At 35.9% G+C, this 26,633-nt stretch overlaps 1 protein-coding gene across 1 annotated transcript in view; it reads right to left on the bottom strand.

Moving 5' to 3' along the window:
* The window catches only part of LOC131439327 (BMP-binding endothelial regulator protein), a 154,069-nt gene that overhangs the window by 96,625 nt on the left and 30,811 nt on the right, over positions 1-26,633 (bottom strand). Inside the window, exon 3 of the mRNA XM_058610220.1 lies at positions 3,256-3,467. Within this exon, the coding sequence (XP_058466203.1) occupies positions 3,256-3,352 (97 nt within the window). The 5' untranslated portion in view covers positions 3,353-3,467. The remainder of the gene's footprint in view (positions 1-3,255; positions 3,468-26,633) is intronic.

Here is a 26,633-nt window from a genome sequence, read left to right as displayed (position 1 = left end):
CGCTGTTGACCAAAAACGAGAACGTTTTAAAGATTCTGAACAGTGTTTGGTCATGTTTTACTGTAACAAACTGTATGTGACAATGGATGAAACATGGAATCATCACTGAGTGGACAGCAACTAGTGAACCTCATCCAAAGTGCCAAAAAGCACAACATCGGCTGGAAATTGTAATATTTATCGACTATCTTGAGAAAGGAAATACCATTAACAGTGAATATTGTATAGCGTTATTGAAGCGTTTGAATGCTGAAATTGCAAAGAAACGACCGCATATGGTAAAGAAAGAATTCTGTTTCATCAAGACAACGCACCGTGTCTATCAATATAATGGCAAAACTACATGAATTGAACTTCGAATTCCACCATATTCGCCAGATTTGGCTCCCATCGACTACTGGCTGTTCGCAGACCTGGAAAAAATGTTCACCGGTAAGAAATTTCGCACGAATGAATAGGTTATCGCTGAAACTGAGGCCTATTTTGATACAAAAGATAAATCGATCTACAAAAGTTGTATTGAAATATTAGAGCGGCGCTGAAATGATTGCGTTGCTCTTAATGGAGATTACGCTGATGAATGAAGCTTTTGTTAATCCCGGGACTTTTCAGCCCATGTGTTTACACTTAAATTGGTTTACCGATGTCAGCTGTTTCATCTTCGTTATCTGATTTTTTTAGTAAAATTAACATTTCATCGCAGCGGTACCTCAAAGTACTGCTGTCAACAAATGTTTATTTTTGCGTCAAAATATGAAAAAAAATACCGAAGGAGTTTAGTGTGTTATATCCAGAGCCTTCGAGAGAAAATGTGGGCCCGGGAGGACTGCAATATTACGGGTACCTACACACGACAATAAAAAAAATGTATGTGATGTGCTTGTAATGTTTTTCTGCGAAGAACAAGTTTAAAATTACTGATTTATTATTATTATTTTTCGAGAAATATTTATTCAAATTCAAACGTAACTTCGAAGTTTTTAAAAACTTGTGAGCATGTCAATATCGTCAAATTAAGAAAGAATTAAATATATTAATCTCAAGGCAGATGAGTTCTTAGTTTCAATTTTATTTTATTGTAAAACATATAATACAATTTCAAATCGTAAAATTCTCCAGCTTTGAATTTAGCTTTATTGCAACTTAGTTATTTAGTACACAGAAGAAAATTATGAATTTTACGGGTGACAGAATTCTAAAAACGATACAATTCACAACTACTTAATCAGTTGACGCAATATTCCACTTGCCCGGAATTTTACATGCTCCGAATGTAATTTGCACTCGGCTACCAAGTGCCGCTGTATGGATTTATATTTATCAATTATTCGATGAACAGATATGAGCTCTGCGGTTCAGTTGAGTAGCCGAAGTTCTTGTGATCTAATGTTTCTCTGTTCAAGTCGCGCTGCTGCTATCGATCTTTTGTTTTTTATTTCATTCGAATTCAAGACATGTTATTTTCAAAGCACACAATTTTACATGTTCTGGAATATAAATTTGTATGAAATACGACGCTCCATTGATGTGCATCTTATAAGATGTAAAATCACATGATTTTTTCAAACTGTGTAGTAAACCAATAAATCTTTGTAAAAAAGACATAGCAACGTGCATCATAACTGCTATGTAAAAGAAGCATAAAAGGCAGAACTTGTGCGCCTTACCAAGTGTTATCAAACTAGTTCTCAGTAACGAATATTTGATTTGATCCACACACTTAAATTTTTTACATCTTATTAGACGCACATAAATGGAGCGTCACAATTCACGCACATTTACATGGAAGATCATTTAATATTGTGTCTAAAACTACATGACATGAATTTCATTGAAATAAAAAAATGGGTTTTGTAGCAACCCACCGCGACTTGAACCGAGAATCATTGGATCGCAAGTTCGTCTGATGCATTTAAATTCATACAGTCGCACCTGCTAGTAGAACGCAAGTTACAGTCGAAAACAGTAAAATTCAAACTCATCTAACATTAAGTCATTACAAATAAAATTTTCCGTCATTTGACAAATTAGGTCTTTATGAATTACATCGTATAAGGGATTAAGTGTTTTTTTCAAATCTAGTATGTTTCGAATCACAACGAATACGTGTCACTTTTTCATTGTCACATTTTTTTCCGGTGACCAGTTTTCAACAAAAAACAGTTCTTTCGAACTTGACGTAAGAATAAGGTTACACAGTTCGAAAAAATCATGTTATTTTACATCTTATAAGATGCACATCAATGGAGCGTCGTATTTCATACAAATTTATATTCCAGAACATGTAAAATTGTGTTGATAAATATAAATCCATACAGCGGCACTTGGTAGCCGAGTGCAAATTACACTCGGAGCATATAAAATTACGGGCAAGTGGAATATTGCGTCAATTGTAAGATTAAGTAGTTGTGAATTGTATCGTTTTTAGAATTCTGTCACCTGTAAAATACATAATTTTTTTCTGTGTACCGAAAAGTTACGTTGGACCTGTGTGATGAGATGTAAATTCGTAACATCATTGTAACTCTTTTGCCACCATCATAGTCCGACTTGTTTTGTATTGTCAATCATGCGAGCATTATGCAGTAAATGTTATTTTTAATTCCTTTTATGAATAAGTTACAGGCTACTTGTGTACTTAAAGCCATCTTCGTGAAAATTGAGCTGTTAGCAGACATTGTCCGACCTCGTCAAACTGAGTTGAATGGTATATAACACTAGAGGTCTCTGTTAGTATAATCGAGATTCGATTTTAAACAAAGCAAAGCCTTGGTACTACATTCCTATAGTGAAATTTGACCTTCTGTTTCAACAGACTTTGCAGCCAGATTTGATTCAGATTCTACTGACACTACGAATCCTTCCAGGTCGGTACTTGAACATATGGCAACTGGTTTGTAAGACCAGCGCCCTATGCATTGAACCGCCAACCAGATTTGATTTTAAACAGGTTATATAAAACCACTTATCATGAAATCGTTGAAGTAATAGTGATATCAATTCTGGGTAACGTGAATTTTGCTCTAAAATACCAGCCCGCCGGCATTTCTTACATAACGACATTTTTGGATAGCCTAACCCAAATATAAACAATTGGCTTTCATTCGAAAGCATCAAACAGGGATTTCATTCGAAAGCATCAAATAGGATCTAATATCACTTCACTAGAATACCTTCGAATCACAATCTTATAATATATAATATAATATATTCTTCTGCTACACATCCGCTACTAAAACATATCCGAATACTTACATAGTACAGATTCAGCTGCTTCGATTCCCTTCACAGACAGCGCTAGCACTACACTGAATAACACTAAACCTAGTGACATTTTCACACTGACATTCATACTTGACTGGATATAATATTCTGTATCACTGTAAGGTGAACTTTGCTGCTGTCGCTGTACAACCTTCAACGACTGCAATCAGGACTGGGACGAATACTCAATGGCAGCACTTAATCTGAAATTGTCAGAGAAAAACATAAATTATTAGAGACACCAGTATAAGTTTTCTAATTAGTCCAATTGAGTTCTTCACTCACATAAGCACACGAAAGGAATGAAACGAAAATGTTAGATTTGCTCCGGCACAAACGTTCAAAATTTCAGCCTAGCGGGCGCCTCTGCACGGAACTCAACAAGAGGTGTGAAATCCCCTTTTGTCTGTGCCGGGGTTGTTGGGGAAGACCATCTGCACCCCATCTGTATTTGTAATGTTTATATAAATATGTAATGTACGTACGTACGCAAATAAAGCTTACCCGCGTAGGTTATCGCAAAAACGTAATCGAATGCGCGAGAATAGGTACTTACAAACCGCGAAATATTGTGGGTAGTGGATAGTAAAATTAGTAATATGAGAGAAGCAAAGAGAACGGTTCCAAACGAATCCTCCAAAAGTGCCCACTTCATCAAGCAAAAAGTTTTTGTGGCGTTTCCCGCGCAGCTGATAATCCTCAGCATCAGTACCTTCAAGAATAGTCGGCCATGTGATCAATGCTGGCACGGAAACAGATAAAGTGGGCGGGGTAGTGTCCGAAGCGGAAAATCTCCCAAGCACCATTAAGTGTAAAGTAAACAAATCCCTTAACAAATTCAGAAACAAAAAAACAGTGCTTGTAATTCGTAGTAAAAGCTAACGAATGTATAAACATGTGAGGTAAATCAGACATTCCATCATGTTAAATGCACGGAAAGACCGATATCAGCATTTTGGCGAAAAAATTAGTTGATTTTCTGATTTTAGTTAGTTATTTTTTGAGACAACTAAATAAATCTTACTTTTGCTAATTTAGATTTTTTAATTCTAATTTCCTTGATAATAATAAAATATTTATTGAAATGGCTATTTTTTTAGTTGAATTCACCAATTGTCATTTCTTAGCTAAGGCACACTTCATATCCATTCAACTAATTTTTTAGTTGAATTAGAGAAATAAAACGTTGTTTTCAACCAACATAAATGGTTGAATTGGTTTCTGCAATTTGCAGCTATATGGCGCTCTGTCGCAGAAATAACGCTAACACCGTAATGACTACTAGCCACTAGATGGCACTAACGATTTCAGTCGCGGTTGTCTTTTCTATATTGGCAGGTATAAATACGATGTTGTATTGGAGAAAAAGACATAAGCGAAACATAAACTTCTTTTTGAACATTTTTCTTCTAAATCGCTGTTTTCTTCATTCGACTTCGCGAAATCGACCATCTCACTGAAAACTTTGAGCACTCGGAAAATAAAAACCGAATACAAGTAGTACATCGAACGGCGTGGCCCGGAAGGTTGGAATATACAAAAAAACATCATTTGACATGTACAATTAGAGTGCAACATTCGAAACTCAATTCACTGTTCCGCGTAAAAACATTATTACGCACAATCGCTTCAAATGCGCACAAATTCTAAATAAATACACTTTCCACTAACAGTTTAAGTCATTTTTACATACCGGTTTAGAAATTTATGTATGGATATGTTGTAACACATGCGAAAAACATCTGAACAATTTGCAAGCAGTTTCAACAAGACCGTCCCTTTTAGCTTTTTAATGGATTGTTTTGTTTTGACACTTCTCATGAATTTTTGGCTAATAAACTGGTGATAGATAAATAGAAACAAATTTTCTGATTTTAAAAACAAAATTAGTTGTCAATGAGAATTTCATGTTGGATTGAGATATTCCTGGTTTGTGTCCAGAATATTCGCCAACTAAACACATTCTCTAAAAATAAGAGTTTTTTTCAGCAAATAAATTCTCAATTTTAACTAATTTTATAGTTATTTTGGAAATTTTGTTGTTAAAATCAACTAATTCAAAAACAGTAATACGAATTAGGCGCAGAGCTAATTTCGGTCGTTCCGTGTGAAATTCATCACAACATGTGGCTTATGAGGATGAAACGGATCTACACGATGAACGTCAGCCACCGAATCCGGCTTCCTGTGTTGAAGATTTTAAATTGGACACGGCAGAAAAAAACAGAATGTTGAATACAAAACAGAATTACTAGTACAATATAGCATAGCAATCACTCGTGTGGTGAAATTCTAAACAATGTTCAACTAATGTGAAATGATGAGATTCTCCAAGCTCACATATTCAACATTACAGGGTACAACGACACATCTTTGCAAAATTCCATTTGTAATGACTTATTATTGGATAAGACTGAATTTCCAGATTCGGAACCAGGACTATAATTTGCAACTTCCAGCCACACAATATTACATGTTCTCGCACGTAAATTTGTGTGAACTGCGACGCACCATTTATGTACATCTTATAAGGTGTAGAATCACAAAGTTTTTTCGAAGTGTATACAAAATCCGTGTAGGTGAATTTCCCAGGTCAATGAGAATTTGTTTTTTAAAAACATGTCGCAGTACCGAGGGACTGTCGAAAGAAAAATATGATGGAATATTTTTTCTGGTATCCGGAATGATGAACGTGTGTTACGTATGCGACCGTCAAACATCGATAACTAGAAAACCTAGTACTTATCTATCTATATATATAAAAATGCAGAGATCATTCTTTGTAATCGTATCACTTAAGAACGGATGGACGGATTTACATGATTCTGTTTTTGTTTAATCAGTTTTTAGCCCCACCGGGTTCGTACATCAAAAAAATTAAGAAAACTTGCCGGAAAAGTGGGAAAAATCCATTAAGTTGTTTTCTATGGACAATTGAATTGAAATCGCAAATGATTGCTAGATCATCGGTAGATGTTTGGCGCATAACGAGTTGCATGAGTGTTTGGCCGTCGAAGAAAGGAATACTAGATCGTTGAAAGAATCTTTTGGCGCGCAACAAGTTGATTTGTGTGAAGTGCATACTTGAGTCATGTGGTTCGTCATTCCGAGGCACGTGTCTAATTGGGTATCAACTTTGTCGCTTACTAAATGACTGGCGGAATTCCAGAATGTGTGTAATGGAGTCAGATGAATACTATTGGTCGTTGTGAATCAACAACAAGTTTGTGCTCTAGAAACACTAAAGTCAAACTACGAGATTTTCCTTGCATTTTGCTTTCGAATGATTATTGAATTTTAAATTACACGAAGCGCACATAATAAGTGGCAATTAGATAGTCAATACTCAAGATGGATTGATATTATTTCACTAAATTGTATACAACATCGTCAATCTGGTAGGTGATGCTACAAGAACTCTAAGCCTCTCAATGCATGAACCGTGAAAGATTTTTTCTACAGTTTTTCGCTCCATCTCATACTTTGAGTACTTCACGGCCCTTACCAAAATATATGCAGTTTTGCAATAATCTGCGCTGTGTGGAATTGGCCAAGGGATAATCGCAATTTGACAATTATCCCAGAAAATCGAACCGATGAATCAACTTGATGATTCTCATACTAGGTTACAATATTTCGAAACATTTGTGTTGAGCATTCACAGATATTTTCATAGACACAACTTATGCCGAAGTTATATGTACATAGTTAGAATAGGCGAGAATAGTAAAATGATTCTATCACAATTATCCACTGCCCGTATATAATCGGATCGCAAAACGAGAATTGCTTCAGAGCGAATCCCTACCCCAACGTGCTAACCCGTGATGCTCAGAAGGGTTGTCGAGAGAAAATCGTTTTCGCACTGGTGTCCATTCTGTGTTAAATGGACCATGCAGGTGTTTTGTTACTGAGATGATATTCGTCTCTCTTTGATGGCACTGATTGAATCGTGTGAAGAGTTGCTAGAGAGCGTTCTTTGATATGATAAAAGCCATTCTTGCTGAGAAGAATGCTCAAACTGGTAAGTTCAATATCAACTTGAAATGTAAGCGTCGTCTCTCCAAGGCACCAGAAGTTCCTTCGTATCTAAAAATATCCACTTTATTAGAGCTTTAAAGTACGTGTGGTACTTTCTGGCAACTTGAACGTACAGAACAAGATTTTAGAAAACCTTTTCGATGGTCAAAAGCTGTACACATGCTCACATTAATTTTGGGTGATGTTTCTTTGTTTTGGGCTAAAGCGAATGGCTGTCGAATTCCGTTGATTGTAGGTTAAGTTAACCACTTAGTCGTTTGACAATTCTGCTCTCAGAAGACATAAATGGGAACAAATTATTTTTGGGCGAGACGAAGTTCGACGGGTCAGCTTCTTAAGCCAAACATTTTTTGCGAAATTTTGGTTACTTGGACTAAATACAAATTGTAAATACTCTACCGAATGAACAACTCTAGAAAAGAAATTCTTCAACATAATGTTAAATTTATCAATACAAATCCCTTTAAGAGAGGTAATTTTTTTATTACAGGAAACAAGAATCACATCTGGAAGAAAAAACGTCTATTATGTCGAAGCCATTAGAGAGGGATCTCTGTTCACTGCTTAACAGAAGTATATCACATCATCACAATAATTTGTGATGATATTTCTATATGGGCTACAACGAATGTGTGTTAAGTAATCAGAAAAATAATGGAGAAAAATGTTAACCCCTTAGTCGTTTGACAATAAACATAAATTCGAACAAATAATCTTAAATCGAGACGAAATTCGACGGGTTAGCTAGTATCATAAAAAACTTTCTAAAACAAATAAACTAAATTTGTAAAAATCGTTTCAGACGTTTCCGAGAATATGAGGTGAGTTCCGGGTTGGCGGTTCAAAGCATAGTCGCTCTAAATGACAGTTTGTGATTTGAAACACATTTCACCGTGTAATTCTGGAACCGAAAAATGGGTCCGGATAAAATTCAATATCTTTATATCAGATTCATTTGAGCCCTGTCACCTTATACATGAATCTCTGTTTGTCAATATCGACTCAGCCATCACCTAGAAAATCAAGTGCATATTTGTTGCACATACACACACAGACATTTTACGAACTTGACAAACTGATTCGAATGATTTCTTCTACACCGGCCTAGATTCAAAACCGCAAAACCGGCCTATTTCCAAACAAATAACCAGATCGCAGTTTTTGGTACGACAGTGAAACAATCTCGTCGGTTGACCTAGTACGCCTACCGCTCAGCTGTTTGTCATGATTCGATTAATTGTTTTTAAATCACGACTCCGTTGTGTAACCTCATTACAATGCGAACTTCACAGCTGACGAATATCGCAGACACTGATAGCAGTACGCACAAATAAGCAAATGGAATTAGCTACACGAGCAGTGCAAGTACAGACATGCACAAGACTAAAAGTGTTAAGACTTTTAAAAGATAAACGCACGGTCCTTACTCTTTGAATATGCCTCGTGCCTTTCACAGCATCAAGCATCCTAGTTTTACTAAGAATCCTTTCAAGTCAAGGCCCGAGTATAAATTTGTTACATACACACACAGTTCGAAAAAATCTTGTAATTTTACATCTTATAAGATGCACATAATCGGAGCGTCATATTTCACACAAATTCATATTTCACACAAATTATTCAAGAACATGTGATTTGAAAATTACATGGCTTGAATTCGAACGAAATAAAAAAACAAAAGTTCGTTAGTAGCATCGCTTGAACCGAGAAACATTAGATCACAAGCTCATCGGTTACTCGACTGAACCACGGAGCTCATATCTGTTCGTTGAATAATTGATACATATAAATCCAAACAGTGGTACTTGGTAGCAGAGTGCAAATTACATTTGGAGCTTGTAAAATTTTGTGCGAGTGGAATATTGCGTCATTTGAAAAATTAAGTAGTTGTGAATTGTATCGTTTGTAGAATTCTGTCGCCAGTAAAATTCATAAGTTTTTTCTGTGCTCTTAATTTAAGACAAAAAAAAATTAAAATCTGATTATAATCTGATATTGTCCTCCACATCAAAATAACAACTAATTGAGAAAATATGTTTTTTTTTCAAATATTTGATTTTGGATTTGCACAGATAAAAATACTTTGTGATTTTACATTTATTTTCATGCACATATTTGGAGCAGGTAATTGAATGGAAATTTACATTATAAAACGAAGGTCTTGTTTAATGAGAAACTAAATTAATTTTAATGTAATTTTACATCAATCATGGTTTTAAATCAGATTTTCGTTCCAACTGATGTCTATTTCATAGTACTATCGGTTTACATGTCGTGTAAGTTTCATCTTTTCTCTCTGTGTGGTGTTACAACGTCAACAATATATATGTTCCAAAATTAGATATTATTGTTTTTCCACATAAAATAACGGTTTTCCATTATATTTCATGATATTAGTTAAAAAATTCTACTCGTGATGTGGCCCTTGGCTCTCTAGTATTCGGTCTGAAAGTCGGTTTTCACAGTGGCCCTTATTACCGGTATCACTTCACGGTGAAAGTCGAGTGAAGTGAATTCAGGTCCTTAGCACAGAAGTCGCTTCAAAGACAAAAGTAATTATTTGGATGAACTTGATGTCATTATGAACATCACGCCTCCAAAATTTTGTTGAAAAAAATAGTTTTTTTTTTCCACCACAGCGAATACTTCACTATGCGTGATACTGGTAATAGGTAAAATCAAGTGAAGTGACATGGAAGTGAAGTGAATGTGAAAGTGGAAGTTAGAACGGTAATTGCATAGCCTTTCTATATGAAAAAAAACGAAAACAGAATAGATAATAAATGCATCGAGCAATACAGCAACTGTGTCCAATAAATCGATGAATTACTAGAACTAAAAAAAAGGGGTCAGCCATAAAAATTGCACCAACAAAAAGTCAGCAACATCATGAGCTCGATGCAAGAATACTGCTGCTTGATACGCAGCTTCCATGCGGTAGTGCGCGACCCCGGAACCAATTCACAACGCTTGTCATTAAGTTTGCAGCAGTTTACGGGACAGGAAACCTTCTCCGGTCTACCTGCTTAGTCGTCAAGGTGAGACACGAAACCGACGATTGATGTTTAAGTTTATGGCGGGCGCCATCGCTATTGTTTGTCTTTCTAATGACGGAATTTTCTGCAGATGGAATTTCGCAGGAATGTATAAATCCGGGTTCCTGTGTTTCAGTGCTGTTGAATTCAGCTGGCCGGGATAATGGCTGGAAATAATGAATAATAATGTGATGCGTGCTAGTTAGCGTTGCCATGGTCACCTTTAACACACAAAAAAAAATGTTGTCCCGAATGATGTTTACCGTATCTGTTGGCTCGAATCTTTTGACAGGAAAAATGAACAACCACTATCATGCTACATTCACGCATTGTTGTCAAAACAGCAATCTCTTAAGAAAGGAGACGTTTTGGCTTTTGTATCTTTTTATACCTACAGATACAGCTCTATCTCGAGAGATTATGCAATCCACATTGTAGTTCAAATCAAGAGCTGGCATACATCAACTACTGATTTTATCTTATTTTCCATTTCGTTTGCAACCCTACGGCTTACAGAGACGAAGCAATTTGACTCTCCCAAAATTTCTATATAAATCTACGTTTATTTAGAAACAAAGAATTAGTTTTTGTCAAATTCGAATGTGAATTTTTTAAGGAAATTTTCAGAAACTATCGTGTAAATTCACATCTTCCAAACCTTGCGGATAAAAGCAAAGTCTTAGTATTAGTATCATTCCCTTTGACCTTCTTTATACCAACAGGCTTCGAAGCGGATTCACAGCGCACATAACTATTGTAATCCTACTGACACAACGAATCCTTCCAGGACAGGACTCGAACATTCGACAACTGGCTTGCCAGCGTCCTATTCATTGAAATGCCATCCCGTGAACCTGACAGATGTGAACGACGAAAACAGTGTAATTTCATGATTTATTTCAACTGACTCTAAGACTCGAGACTAAATCAGCGGAATCTTTTTTGACGCGATGTGTAGGAGCTCGCATTCTCGTGATGGAGAATAATTCTACTTTTACGGCTTGTTTTTTTTATTTTTCAAAAAAATTTTACTATAGGGATATGGCGAAAAAATCGATATCTCTGTGAACAGTTGACGGATTCTTACAATCGTTTCGTTTGGATGGTATTAAGATTTGTAAATTTGAAACAATTTTTTGTTTTCAAGGCCAGTTGTGACAAATATTGTCAAAAAACTGCAACTTTTTGAATGAAAGTTTGTATAACTCCGAAAGTAATCATCATATCCAAAAACAAAAACAATAGCGTATATACTTCCTGGAAGATCTTCCATTTGCAGCTAGTTGGGTCAAAATCGACTCATATTGGATTCTTTGATCATTTTAACGGTCGTTTCAGTTGGGACAATACTCGCATATATCATGATGGCGCTACGTTACCCTATCAAAAACATCCAGTCTGTCGTATAGACTTTGTTTGTTTTTTTTTTCATTTACTCACAGAGTTGACATACGTACATTATTATCTGTAATACAGGATACAAACTTAATACATATTGCCAAAATTAAATACAGAATTGTGCCTACCTCTCATCCTCCAACGCAATACAAAATCGAACTCTTGCACAGCGATGCCACTCCATATAAAGTTAGCAAAACCCCAAATATAAAGATAAATGCCTGTTTATTACGGTCCATACTGTTTATTATCGCATTTCCATATCGCAGAATATATTTTTCATTTTGTTATATTTGAAAAAATGTTTAATACACCCAAAAACGAGATGTCGTCTTCCTAATGTATTTATATGAAGTGCTGTATTTTGGCATATTTGTATTTTCCAGCATTACTTCGAAATAACTAAACAGATTCTTATCAAACTTAGCAAATATGATTCCTCCACATAAATCTCCAAATAACTAGGAGAACGTGCCACTTGAGCCAATTAGTTCTGATTCCAGAATTTCATGATAAATATGAGTTCCATTCTAAAGTTCCATAGTTGTTGAGAAGTGTTTTCATAATATAATTTCTTTTTGAGTTTCGGAAGGGAGTTTGAACCCCTGAACACTCCTTTGTATTCGCACCTGATTTAGCCATCTCTAAAAACCGGCCTCTTAATTTTGCACACACACATACAGACACATATACACACAGACAGACAGATATTTGCTTAGTTCATCGAGCTGAATCGATTGGTATATGACACTTTGTCCTGTAGGCCTCGGAAACGTTTTCCAAAGTTAGTGCGAATACTATACTTACACTGAGAATCGAGTTTTAGGTAAATATCCGATTACTCTTTTTGAGTTCATAACGGGTAGTAACCAGAGATGCCAGGTAAAATTTTCAAAAATATTCAGACAGGGTTGCAAATGTCTGTATATCCGAAAAAAAACTGCAGTCAGCAAGTATGTCTTTCTGGCAGGCATTTCTCTATAAAGTAAACTAAACTGATTTGACGAGCAAAAAAAAAAGGTCGCGACAATTTCAAAAGTCTGAAAATTTTGACGAAAGTCTGCGAAAACCTCGATTTTCGAAAGTCTGCACAACAAAAAATGTCTGCAGCACTATGTACGAAATCTGCAGATAATAACTGAATTATTATCTACTCAAACTTTGACTTGATCGTAAAAAATAGGTAGCGAGCATTGTCAAAGTTGCCGTAGCAAAACTTTGGGAAATCTTTCATTTACCTTTATATTGAGGTCATCACTTGTTAGCCTGGTTTATGTAATAGTCTAATTACTTAAAAATGCGAAAATGAACTTTAGTTGATTTTGCAGCGATCAGATTTGACATATTGAAACAAGTGTTGCCAACAGAGATGCCATTTATACAGATTTATCTGCACTATACAGATTTTTACATGTTCATGTGATTTCATACAGAATACAGGTTTTGCACAGATTTCCTAAACTCAATACAGATTTATACTGATTCCAGATTCATATTTTGGTGTTGATTTAAGTTAAACGCTGAGATCCCACATCAACCTACCAAGTCAACATTTTTAAAGTATATGGTACTGAAATTATGTTTTGGTGATTCCGATTGTTGATGGAAAATTCAAACATTTGATTTCGTCGTTTTAGAGTGAGATATGAATATTGAACGCTTATTGAATTTCTCATTATAAAACCGTAATATATTGGAGTAACATTACCTCAACATATTTTCATCATAATAATTTCGATTTTATAGTGAATACAGATAAATTTAGATTTTTCATTCAGGGCAATATAGATTTTCTATGAAAATATTTGGCATCTCTGGTTGCCATTTATTGAAACTTGTTACACCTTTATATAAGGCAAAGCAAAGTATAGAGACTACATGGCGTTGTCAAGCATGACCTCCTGTTTCAATGAATTTCTCAATAGATTCTTGGTATCATTTTTTACTAGCTTGCTCGTATGGTACCGATGGAAAGACTTCGTAGTATTAACAGTTTTATCGAACTCTAAATTATATGTGGTGCTGTTGAACGTGTTGAACGTCATCAACAGGACCTTCTTCTGTTGGATTTGTTTATTGCTACAAAACTTAAAAAAACAAGACGCCTTGTGGTTATATTAATTTACAATTGAAATCAGATTCGTCTGAAATTTACATATAGTATGAAATAATTCCACAGAGTAGCGTACGTCATTGCGCAAAATTAGTTCTTTTTCAACACCTGACGAACATTGAATTAAAAATAAATACTTTTTTTAGAATCTACATCCGTTTAGACAGGAATAGATCACTCTTGTATACGTCATAATATGAGCTGGGCCACAACACAAGTTGTTCGTTTGCATCGTGAGCAACCTGCTGAATAAATCAACCCCGTGTGGTTCAATTTGTTTAAGTGCAATTCTCGGGCAGGAACATGTAGTGGCCACCCAGAGGGAACCCTCATTGCGCTAGTTGGCTCATGCGTTAACAAAAATATAGGAGAAATTAGGGTGCATGGACATGTTAGTACGCAAATAACGTATTTAGTATATTAGGAATACATGAATAATGAATATTGAACAGTAACGGATGATGTCGATAGTTTCAAGAGGTTAGGCATTTGTCATTAATATTCAATTCATATTGTTTCGAATTAAAAAAAAACTTTTTGCCTTTCTCATATAGAAAGGTTATGCAATCACTGTGAAAACCGACTTTTGAACCGAGGCCCGGAGGGCCGAGTGTCATATACCATTCGACTCAGTTCGTCGAGTACGCAAAATGTCTGTGTGTGTATGTGTGTGTGTGTGTGTATGTGTGTGTGTGTATGTGTGTGTGTGTATGTGCGTATATGTGTATGTGACGTTTTTTTGCACTAACTTTTCTCGGAGATGGCTGAACCGATTTTCACAAACTTAGATTCAAATGAAAGGTCTTGTGGTCCCATACAAAATTCCTGAATATTATTTGAATCCGACTTCCGGTTCCGGAATTATGGGGTAAAATGTGCAAAAAATTGTGAAAATAAGTGCACTAACTTTTCTCAGAGATGGCTGAATCGATTTTCACAAACTTGAATTCAAATGAAAGGTCTTGAGGTCCCATACAAAATTCCTGAATATTATTTCGATCCGACTTCCGGTTCAAGAGTTATGGGGTAAAATGTGCAAAAAAAAGAAAATATGTGTTTTAACTTTTCTCATAGATGGCGCGACCGATTTTCACAAACTTAGGTTCAAATGAAAGGTCCTGTAGTCCCATACGTTATTCCTGAATTTCATGCGGATCCGACTTCCGGATCCGGAAATATAGGGCAAAGTGTGTTGAAAATTGTACACCATCACTGAAAATGGGGAAAAACCTTGAAAAATTTTCTAAATCGACCTCAAATCTTTTCCAATTTGATGGTTTTTATCAGTAGACGGTCAAACAAACCGATTTCGGTTATTCTTTTAAGAATCGAAGAAAAAAAATTTTTTTGCCTTTCTCATATAGAAAGGTTATGCAATCACTGTGAAAACCGACGTTTGAACCGAGGCCCGGAGGGCAGAGTGTCATATACCATTCGACTCAGTTCGTCGAGTACGCAAAATGTCTGTGTGTGTATGTGTGTGTGTGTTTGTGTGTGTGTATGTGCGTATGTGTGTATGTAACGTTTATTGCACTAACTTTATGGGGTAAAATGTGCAAAAAAATGAAAATATGTGTTCTAACTTTTCTCATAGATGGCGCGACCGATTTTCACAAACTTAGGTTCAAATGAAAGGTCCTGTGGTCCCATACGTAATTCCTGAATTTCATCAGGATCCGACTTCCGGATCTGGAAATATAGGGTAAATTGTGTTAAAAATTTTATACCATCACTGAAAAGAGCGACAAACCGTAAAAGGTTTTCTAAATCGACCTCAAATCTTTTCCAATTGACATTTTTTATCAGTAGACGGTCAAACAAATCTATTTCGATTATTCTTTTGAGAATCGAAGAAAACTATTTTGAAGAATACCACAGTATTATATATGATAGTTTCATTGATATGAGAAAGGCATCATTACACCACTAGGTGGATTAAAAAAGGTTTTGTTTTCACTGTGTTAATTATGAACAATTTTGTGTTAACTAAGCAGCATTTGCGGGAAGCTTTAGTTCTCTATTTTAATTGGAAGAAAAATGCAGCTAAAGCGTCTCAAATGTGGATGTTTATGGTGATAATGTTCCAACTGATAAATCATATAGGGAATGATTTAGACGGTTCGATTTTAGTAACACATTCCTAAAATTTTTACATCCAAATTCTTTGGTAGCTGCATTACTAAATTCGCAGATACAGATGAAAAATATATTTGCATCCACAATTGTTCTGTTTTCGTAAAAATACTCTTCAATATTCGAGACTGTGGATCTTCCGTGGAAATAATGTGTTTTTTTCCAAAATGCCATTTATTTTGTAAGTTGATAAACGCACAAAGCATTCATTTTACGAACCAAACAACCGGAACGAGAATTTTCTTAAGTTTGAATCACTATTTAAGAGACGGCCTACATACATATAATTGTTCCGTTCAAAGTGATAAATGGCATTTATTTGACAACAACTGGCTGTCATCAGAACCCAACTGTCCTCACAGTAAAATATATACGAGTCAAAGAACTTGAAACTTGCCATATTTACTTGTGCCGCAGTCATCGCTGGATAGCAGTCTAATTTTCAGGGATGGAATAATTAACAGGTGTATAAATATTTACTTCCTCATAATTCAGAGAAGCGTTTCAACGCGATGATTCGCACGATCAGGTGTTTCAGATGTTTCTCCTCGTGCGGCATAAATTTGGAAGCGACGCAGCGAACCACCATTTCTCGCACATAAGCATCATGTTTTATTAGGGCGATTCACTATTGAAAATCTAGAATTGGGCAAGAAAGTGATGATTATTTGAAGAAACATTGAAAGGATGTACATCTGGGTTATTGTGTAATCACCCTATTAAAGAAAATAATTTTTATAGACCTTCTGCGATATTCTTTCGAACCGGATAGATGCTGTGATTTATTATTTTAGGAGTGTCACATGCCGTCGTTCAACATCGACATAAATAAACACACTTATAAAAGCAAAGTCTTGGTATTACATTCCTGTAGTGGAATTTGATCTTCTGTTTCAACAGACTTCGCAGCCGATTCAGAGTGTACAGAACCATTGCAAGGCTGGTGCTACGATTCTATTGACACTACGAATCCTTCCAGGTCAGGGCTCGAACATACGACAACTGATTCGTAAGACCAATGCCCTATGCATTGAACCGCCAACCCGGGAAACCAACTCACTTATAAAAAGATATTAAATAATGGATATGAACAGTATTGACTGAAATGGTCATCATTATAGTAACCAGTTGACATCGGATTAAGCAGCACCCTCACAAGCAATATTTCCAGTAGAATTTCAGCCATGAAAAGCAATTTGATCCGAAGTCATCTCGTTATAATTCATCGATTATTTGAGAAGCTATTACATAAATAGATAATTTTGATATAGGTATGAGCTCTATACAAGTATTTTTTTCATTTATTCAAAGGGTTATTGGTTCACTAAAACTTTGTTGAAGACTGTGTGATAATTTAAGGTTTCTGTTTTATGTTATGATTCTTTTGTGTTTTTCATACATAAAGTGTCGTGGAAGAAATAAGGATTAAATGTGTGTGTCAATAGGGCTCCGCATATTTCCGTATGTATGGCGTGTGCATGTATTGGGATATAGCAAAGGTGCTTAGTGTATGACCGGTTACTGCCGAACAATTATATTTGCTTTCATTCAAGGGTCAGAAGATCCTGTTTAAAGAACTTAACTATTTTCGTTTGCATTGGGTGAAATATCTTCACTCTAATTCAGAAGAAACAATTCTACAAAATTCATTTTCAAATTCATATAATTTTTCATCACACCATTTGCAGAATCAGACACTCAAAACCCAAATCTGTATCGGAATGGTCATTTTCTTAACTGGGTATAAATGGCTCCAAGTTATGCAGCTTTCACTTCATCTTCTGTATCAGACTATCGATAAAACCCAATTCCACGTGGAAGGATGGATAAATTGAATAAGTTAATGAAACCAATAAATCTAACCAACTTATGTCAGCAAGTCACATATATCATTTTCAACAGACAATACGTTATTTCCTCCATCAGGCGAGTGGGTGGCCGGACCACACTAGTTACATCTCTTTGGTCGCTGAGTTGACTTTCATTTTATGTATTCGATCGAATACAAGCAGCATTATTTTCTGTTTCAATTAAAATTAATTGTGTCTGAGCTGCATTCTGGAATGGAAAAACTTTATATAACAACACACAGAATTGTTAACACAGCGGTAATAATCCAACGATCATAAATGCTATTCTTAGTGAAACAAAGCTTACCACGGTGCGCTTGTTCGTAACTAGGAAACGTTAGTTCCTTTTTTTGCCTACATCATATATTGAACAAATAATTCCAGAGGCGTTTCGATAACGTTTGAGTTTTTTGCCTTTCTCATATAGAAAGGTTATGCAATCACTGTGAAAACCTACTTTTGAACCGAGGCCGAGTGTCATATACCATTCGACTCAGTTCGTCGAGTACGCAAAATGTTTGTGTGTGTATGTGTGTGTGTGGGTGTATGTGCGTATGTGTGTATGTAACGTTTTTCTGCACTAACTTTTCTCGGCGATGGCTGAACCGATTTTCACAAACTTAGATTCAAATGAAAGGTCTTGTGGTCGCATACAAAATTTCTGAATATTATTTGGATCCGACTTCCGGTTCCGGAGTTATGGGGTAAAATGTGCAAAAAATGAAAATATGTGTTCTAACTTTTCTCATAGATTTTCACAAACTTGAAAGGTCCTGTGGTCCCATACGTAATTCCTGAATTTTATCCGGATCCGACTTCCGAATGCGGAAATATAGGGTAAAGTGTGTTAATAATTTTATACCATCACTGAAAAGGGCGAAAAACCGTGAAAAGTTTTCTAAACCGACCTCAAATCTTCTTCAATTGATAGTTTTTTCAGTAGATAGAAAAACAACCCGATTTCGGTTATTTTCTCAAGAATCGAAGGAAAGTATTTTGTAGAATACCACAGTATTATATATGATAGTATGATTGATATGAGAAAGGCATCATTACACCACTAGGTGGATTCAAACAGGTTTTTTAGTTTGAGTCACATTAAACAATGCACTTCAATTTGAAAACCGCAGAAAGTGTAACAATATTTTTTGGTGCTGAAACCAAATTTTAGTAACCAAGTAATTGGAAGTGGGTTTGCCGGTGTTTATTACCTCTATTGCAACTTAATAAAATTTTCATAAATTTATTATTTTTAATAAACTATGTTTGCTTCCAATTTCCGTGATGTGTAAATATTGAGTGCTACGGAGTGCTACGCGGATTCTGATCTACCTAAAACTACCGAAAACTTAGTTTTAACCTTTCACAACTGGCTATCGATACGAAATCTTATAAAATGAATTGCACTTTTTCTACTGATGGCAACTAACATAAACTACTAACTAAAAGTTTTGAGACCAATTTTCACCGTTTTTGCATCGTCACTCTAAATAAAAATTTTAATCTTTAATATACTTCAAAATTCCATATAGGGGATGGGATGGCGCGTGATGGCATAGTCGATGTCTTTAACGCAGCCCAGCTGGGTTCGATTCCCAACCCCACACATAAAGTCAGAAAGATTATCTGGTCCGAAGAGGCGAATGATCTTAAGAGGTTAAAACCTAACTTTATGAAAATCGGTCCAACCGCCTCTGACAAATTGAAGTTCCGTTTTAAAGTATTCGATCACTTTACTTCCGGAACCACGAAATGAGATCCGATATACCCGAAATCAACTTTTTGGTCATCAACTAGCTAGACCTGTAAAATTTGGGAACTATACGGCTAGTTAAAAGTAACTTGCTCGTGTTTAGGTGTTAAAGAAACACGCATTTGAAATTGATTTTTTATATTGTTTAGCTTTTAATTCCGGAATCGGAAGCGTTAAGCGTTCGGTTGGATTGTAAGACCTTCCATTCGAATTCAAGCTTGTGAAAATTGGTCAAAAAGTTTTTGAGAAAATTAAGTGCACTCATTTCATTTTACTCCAAAACTCCGAAACCAGAAGTCAGATAAAATGTAATAGCCAGTAATGGGACCAAGATTCTGTACACTAAGAATCGGCTGCGAAGTCTGTTGAAACAGAAAGACCAAATTCCACAGAAGGAATGTAATGCCAAGACTTTGCTTTGTTTGGGACCAAGAGACTATTCATTTGAAAATCTATCCAGCCATATTTGAAAAGAAAAAGAGTGATTTTTTTTGTTACATGAACACATACACATACATATACTGATTGTAATTGCACAAATATTGTGAAATTACAATCAAAATCCAGAGTCATGCAGACGTGTAGCATATTTCTCGCTAAAAAGCTTGAAATTACAAGTACCACTGTGTCTCGTGTGATAAGAACCTTCAAGAAGCGTCTGATTGTTTATAGACAGGAAAGGAGTGGCTATAAAAGTCATCCAATAGACAGTATAACGGTCAAGAAAGTAGTGCAAACTAGAATTAAAAGCAAAACATCACTGCGAAAAACCGCACCCTTCCAACTTTACACGAAGCTGCTTACTAAATCATGTTGCATCGTGATAGTTAACGAAGTTTACGCCAAGGCCGACTTCTGTCAATTTTCTGGGAAAGTATATTTCATTGCCAAGCCTAGTAGATGCTGATGTGGCTGGCGAATAACGGATGTGGTGAATTACCCGCTTCTTCATCACTTTCGGTACATTCAACGGTGCGGTTTAGACGAAAGAGTATCTTAAGAAGGGCCTTTTGCCGTTCATAATAATTTCATAAGTACAAAGGACCATCTCTATTTAGGCTGGATGAGCATCCTGTAGTTCGTATTTCTCTGAAAATTTCAAGAAAATTCTAAATTGAATTTAAGTTTGACGCGAAATTATGTGTGTTTTATCGAATACGCTACTTAAAAGGCGAATGCACAAAAGTGTAAAACCTCTTGAATAAAAACAAACCAAACCAAAACCTTCGTTTACCAGAACGATTTAGTAAACAAAAATAGCATTTTAAGTAGAAATCTAAAAAATATTCAAAATATTCTTTCGAATTAATTGTATATCTCATTCGGCTAAATTCACGACATTAAAGTACTTAGCTCACCAGCATTTTAAGTGAAGAAAAGAAATACTCGATTTTGGATTGGATCAACGCCAACAACTAAAAGCATTTGGCCGAATGTTCACCGTGAGTCATGAAATTTTCATCTGCAATTCAGTCAACCTAATTTGAACGTCGAACCGCCTGATTCACTTCATCTTTCCACGAAGATGAGTAACGCGTGGACGCTCAAAGCCGTAGTGGCATCTGTCTCAATATGTTTAGTGTTTTTTTTTTGTGTTGCACTTGACACAAACTGTCGTAATTAGTTCTCTGCTATGAGCCATAACAAGAAGTTATTTGATAGCGTTTCCTAAGCCTTAAACAAACAATAAATCTTGCCAAGATCATTAGAGCAATAAATTCTCGTCACCCAAAGCGATGGATGTAACACAATCACTTATAAACATATCCCCCTCGTAATCGGGAACGTGAAACTTTGATAAACCACAACCTCTCGATACACCCTGGCTATAGACGAGAGGGAAGGTGGAAAGTGTGCCTGCCAGAGTTATATATCCCACAATTTAGAAGCGCGATTCAAAGACACAAACTCGGTTGGCGCCAATCATCATATTGATCTGATGTGATAAAATTATAGGAAAAAAATACGTCAGCTAATAAAAACATCATCCAGCCTCAGTCGGCCTCAGCCCACTCGAATCAATATACACAACACGCTAACTGACTGGCTGACTGACTGACTGACTGACTGGGCACATTAGTATAGACAAAAACAAAACTCAATACAACCAGACTGGCGCGTAAATGATGTCACGTTTAAATAATGCTCATTTTCTCAATCACATGGCACGTCGAGCGATCCTGGTCTGATGAGTACACATTAAACAAAGTTGTACAACGGTTTCAAATATCCTCCCCGTTCCCGTCGTAACACCCAGCGACGGTAGGTCCGTTCTCGGCTACGGACGGAACGATGATGACCTTCCGGCGAGACTCTGTTTCAAGTTGCTGTTCTGCTGCCGAGTCTCTCCCGGCAGACGACGTAGAGAGGGTGGTGTGATATTTGAAACTGAGGAGCTCTTAGTGAAATGGGTTATTCAATTCCGGGTTTGTTATATTGGTACATTGCGGTAATTGAAGGGAAATTGTACACAACTTGTATCTTGAGGGATTGTTTACCAAGCGTTATGATGATTCCAACTACTCAAAATATACATCTAATCGATTCATTTTTTTGTATAATATATGTAATGCTAACAATTCTATCTTTGGTGATTAGAGCATAAATTACACAAAGTTTGGAAATAAATAAGAGCAGTTTGAATAAAGTACGTGGCCAGAACATATACACAATTATCAATATAGTTCACTAAAAATCTTTTAAAACGGATTAAAATAAATATAAGTGAAAATAAATGAATAAATGTACGTTGTCAAATATTCTTAAGCGAAGAGCATGAAATAGGAAAACAAATAGATTCGCAGAAATTTTGTTAATTCGGGGAGACTAATAATAAATACGAAACAAAATATAAATAACTAGAAAAGATAATAAATCAATATACACACAATGTGCGAGAAATAAATGAAATGAAATATTTTATTTTTCAACATGGAAAAAATGTCACACCAATGCAAAACATACCATCGCAATCAGGCCCGTGTGCAGGAGTCATTCAAGGGAGGGGGGTGGTTAATAAAAAGTTCCATGAATTATGTCCGATGGCTGCATTTTCAGTAACAGTCAATCAATAAACACAATAGACACAACAACAATTGCGGTGACGAGTCTGTTGACGATGGCGCGAATAGCGAACCAATAGCCCGCATTGGCGGTACAATGCATACGGCGCTGCTATTACAAGCCAGATGTCATATGTTCAAGCCCCGACTTGGAAGGATTCGTAGTGTCTGTAGGATCGTAGTACTAGCCATGGAATGATTCTCTAAGCTAAGAATCGGCTGCGAAGTCTGTTGAAACAGATAAGCCAAATTCCACAAAAGGAATGTAATGCCAAGACTTTGTTATGCTTTCCAAGCCTCGTTAGATAGTAATAAAACTTTGGCTCCTCCTAGAAAAAAGGCACCAACGAAACCAAGTAATAAAAATTATTACTTTGCACCAAAAAAAAAGCTTCCATGCAATTCTTCTTTATGAACAACGAACCGAGTGAGATAAAAGAGTATGAACTTCTAGCGGCGAGTACAAAGTATCATGTCTTTTTAAGCACTACTCAATTGGGTTGCTTTCTGAAATGTATTTACACGTATACCACAGTTGCTAACCGGGTATCGATATAATCGAAGTCGATTCAAGCAAAGTGAGTGAGATCCATATGTGAGTATATGACTATAATCTCCGAGTGAACGGTGAAACTAGTTTCTTTGGCCGCCTACTGACAATGACTACCAATTGGAGTAGTTTTGAGGCAAGTTTAGATATTTTTTGCTTTGCCGCTTAAAGATACACACAGACAATACTCAGCTCGACGGAATGTGTCGAATGGTATAGGACCCTCCGAGTCAATTTCTACTAGTCGACTTTTTAGGTGATTGGTTAACCTTTTTATATGAGAAATGAAAAATATTTACATTCTGAATATTGATTACAGAGACTTCGTTTCAATTCAAGCTGGTTGATTTACATCTCATGCACTATTTCGATTGAATAAATTGAACGAACGAAATCCTACGCTCATGTTACTTTTGTATATGAAATTTATGCTATATAGGGTGCTTTGTGATTAGATTTTTATCATTATAATTATACCGGCCACAAAAATTTCCTACAGATCACGAAGCATGGCAGTCCGACGCGTGTCTTTTCAAACAAACTTAAATCTATTATGACGCATCAGAAAATCTGCTGCGCATCAGCCGGTGTCGGTTTTCGTTTCCTTTACTGCGAGTATAAAATCGAAATGCTGTGTGCTTCGTTTGTAGAGGCGGTGTTGTGTTTTCTTCGTCTGTACCAGCGCATATACGTAACTGTGTGCTTCACATGAAGGTTTGAAGTTACGGACTCTCATAACCCTTTAATTTCGGAACCGGGTCGAGGTGCAATTCATTAATTTCGTGGAATCATAAGATTTTTCGTTTGAAATTAATTTTGCGAAAGTCATCGCTGAGAAAAGTGAATTCGATTTTAAGTTTGTAAACAATATTATTAGTGCTTCCGGAACCGGAAGCCGGCGAGTGGTATAACCGAAGTCTATTGGCTTGGCCTTCAACTGACAAGACACATCGATTGGAATTGATTTGAGCCCAGTTTTGAATCGTGTTTTGCATTACCGCTCTGTATAACTGTTTTAAATTTTCAACACGCTCCATGCTGTAATTCCGGAACAGGAATTCGGATCCGGATGAAGTTCAGTAATTTTATATAAGACCATGAGACATTTCAATTCAACCTCAGTTTGTTAAAATCGATCACGCCATCTCTGAGAAAAGTAAGGAAGTAATTTGAAATTGAAATATCCACACTAGCCACCCTGTATCTCCGGGACCGGAAGCCTGTTCCAAATGAAATTCAGGAGCTTTCTATGAGACAATTGTACCTTTTATTTGAATCTGAGTTTGTGAAAATCGGCTCAGCAATCTCTGAGAAAAGTCGAAAAAAGTTTCTGTCAAAAGAAACCATGATAATGTCTTGAAAACTGGGAAAATTATACATTATTCGTTATTAATGGGAGTTTCGACCACCATTTATCTAACATATATAATTGTAACTACTCGAATCGATGCTTTAATATTTTTCTCAAGCATTATGTGTTGCTGTAGATGTTCTTAACCTACACGTGTATTCAGATTGGCACGCCATTGATTTTGCATGAATGGAGAGACAAATTCTACTCAAGACTGATTTTTAAATAGGGTTTGCACATCCTTCAAACAGTTGTGACTCAGAAACGGTTAATTGCATGTCAAAGTAGTCCAAGGAGAAATCCAAGGACACTCTAAACAAGTCGAATATATTTTCTTGAGTTATTGAGTATAGCTAGTTTTTCATAAACAGTTCTTATAACCAAAACTTGACGTCAATGCGCTTTTTGTCGTAAATACGACTTACTTTACTATAGAATGCCTTTTAAAAATTTACCCTCTGAGAGAGTGATAAGTTTTTGATCGTGAATATCTATTGTTGTATCTAACGAATCAACATAATTTTTGCTACATGCCATCGGAAATATGATCACAATTTTATGATAAAATATTCAGTTGTGTGACATAATCTCAAATAATTCAAAATTAAACTTTTCTTAAATGTTTGGTATAAACGAGTATCAAAGAGGATAATTCATAAGGCGCGTTTGCCTTTCTCGTACTTTTAAAGCTCATAGCTCAGTGATCTGTAGAAGGATTTATATAATTTAACTACCAATAGAATCGAAATTTTTCAACTTAAGCGTGTATAGAAAAAGCATTGAAGTATTTCAATAGTACACTATTGAAAAACCTGTCTCATTTGACCCATGTCAACGCAAGCCAATCAGAACGCGTTCTGAGGAAGAGAACAAAATATCTGCTGCTGTACAACAAATCGTTCGAGAAAATGTTCCGAACAGTGTTTAATATCGTAGTGAGTTCAACAATTTGGTCCTTCTGAAAGGCAGGAATGAATCCCGTACAGCATCCGGATAGTTTCTTTCAATGAAATGCAAATCCGAAATGAAATAATCGACATTAAAATTCTGTATGCGGCTATTTTCATAGCCGTTAGGACCGCCAATTAGTGAAAAAGCTACAAACGAAATCAGGTAAAAACAAGCCTCTCAACAAAAATTGGATCAGTTTAGATTCTATCGCCACTGCGAGCAGATGTATTTTGTGTCGCTTGCAAAGCTAATTTCGCCTCCGACAAGAGCGATTACGTCACAGCTGCCAGTCATTTGCATTGGTGAAAAAGCAACGGTGAAGAGCATTACACAAAATCAGCCGTTCTAATGACGCTAAAAGTTTTCTAAAGAACTATTAGGATTTGTTGTTCGCAAATCGAAAGGAAATATCCTCAGTTTGGTGAAAATCTATAACAGTTTGATTAGATTTTTGCACTTTTCGCTGTGTGAAATTCACAGTAATTGAGATCAAGTGAAGCCTTATTTGTTTTTGCGAAAAATGTGGAAAAGAGGAATGCTTGCATAATTAATACAATTGATCAACTAATTGATATTCGGAAGTGTTAAGGAACATGTCAGTTGTTTTCGTATTCACGACATCCAGTTATGTCTCTGTCATTACCCACCCGCCTCTTTTTACTGATGAAGTTACTGCTATAACAATTTTTGAATGAAACATAATCATTTAAACACTAGAATATTGCACAGTAGAAAAGTATTAAATTTACTTATGGGTGCGATATTTTGTATTCAAAGTGCAGTAGAAATTTTCAGTTTTGAATCATTCGTAGACAAATAGCCTGGATATGTTAACGCATGTTTTAAGTGCTCTACATTCACTACTACGCTGGTCATTTTGCTGAGCTTTCTTATTTCTTTCAATCAACTGCGTTGTGTCATGGTACCCATGAAATGATTAGCTCAGTTCAGATTTCGATATTTCAAGTAAATATTATTTGAACAAATAGGCTATGTTGCGCGAAATAGAAATAATCAATTTACCGAATTCAAAGCAAAGAACAAGACACTAACCCAGATTGGGCGCCATTCTTGAGAAGAACTAATAAAACCATTGTTCTGTTTTCCTTTATTTTGTGGGAAATCGTCTCCG

Source organism: Malaya genurostris, chromosome 3, assembly GCF_030247185.1.
Source record: "Malaya genurostris strain Urasoe2022 chromosome 3, Malgen_1.1, whole genome shotgun sequence".
NCBI classification, from domain to species: Eukaryota; Metazoa; Arthropoda; class Insecta; order Diptera; family Culicidae; genus Malaya; species Malaya genurostris.
This window is presented reverse-complemented; position numbering and strand designations above follow the sequence as displayed.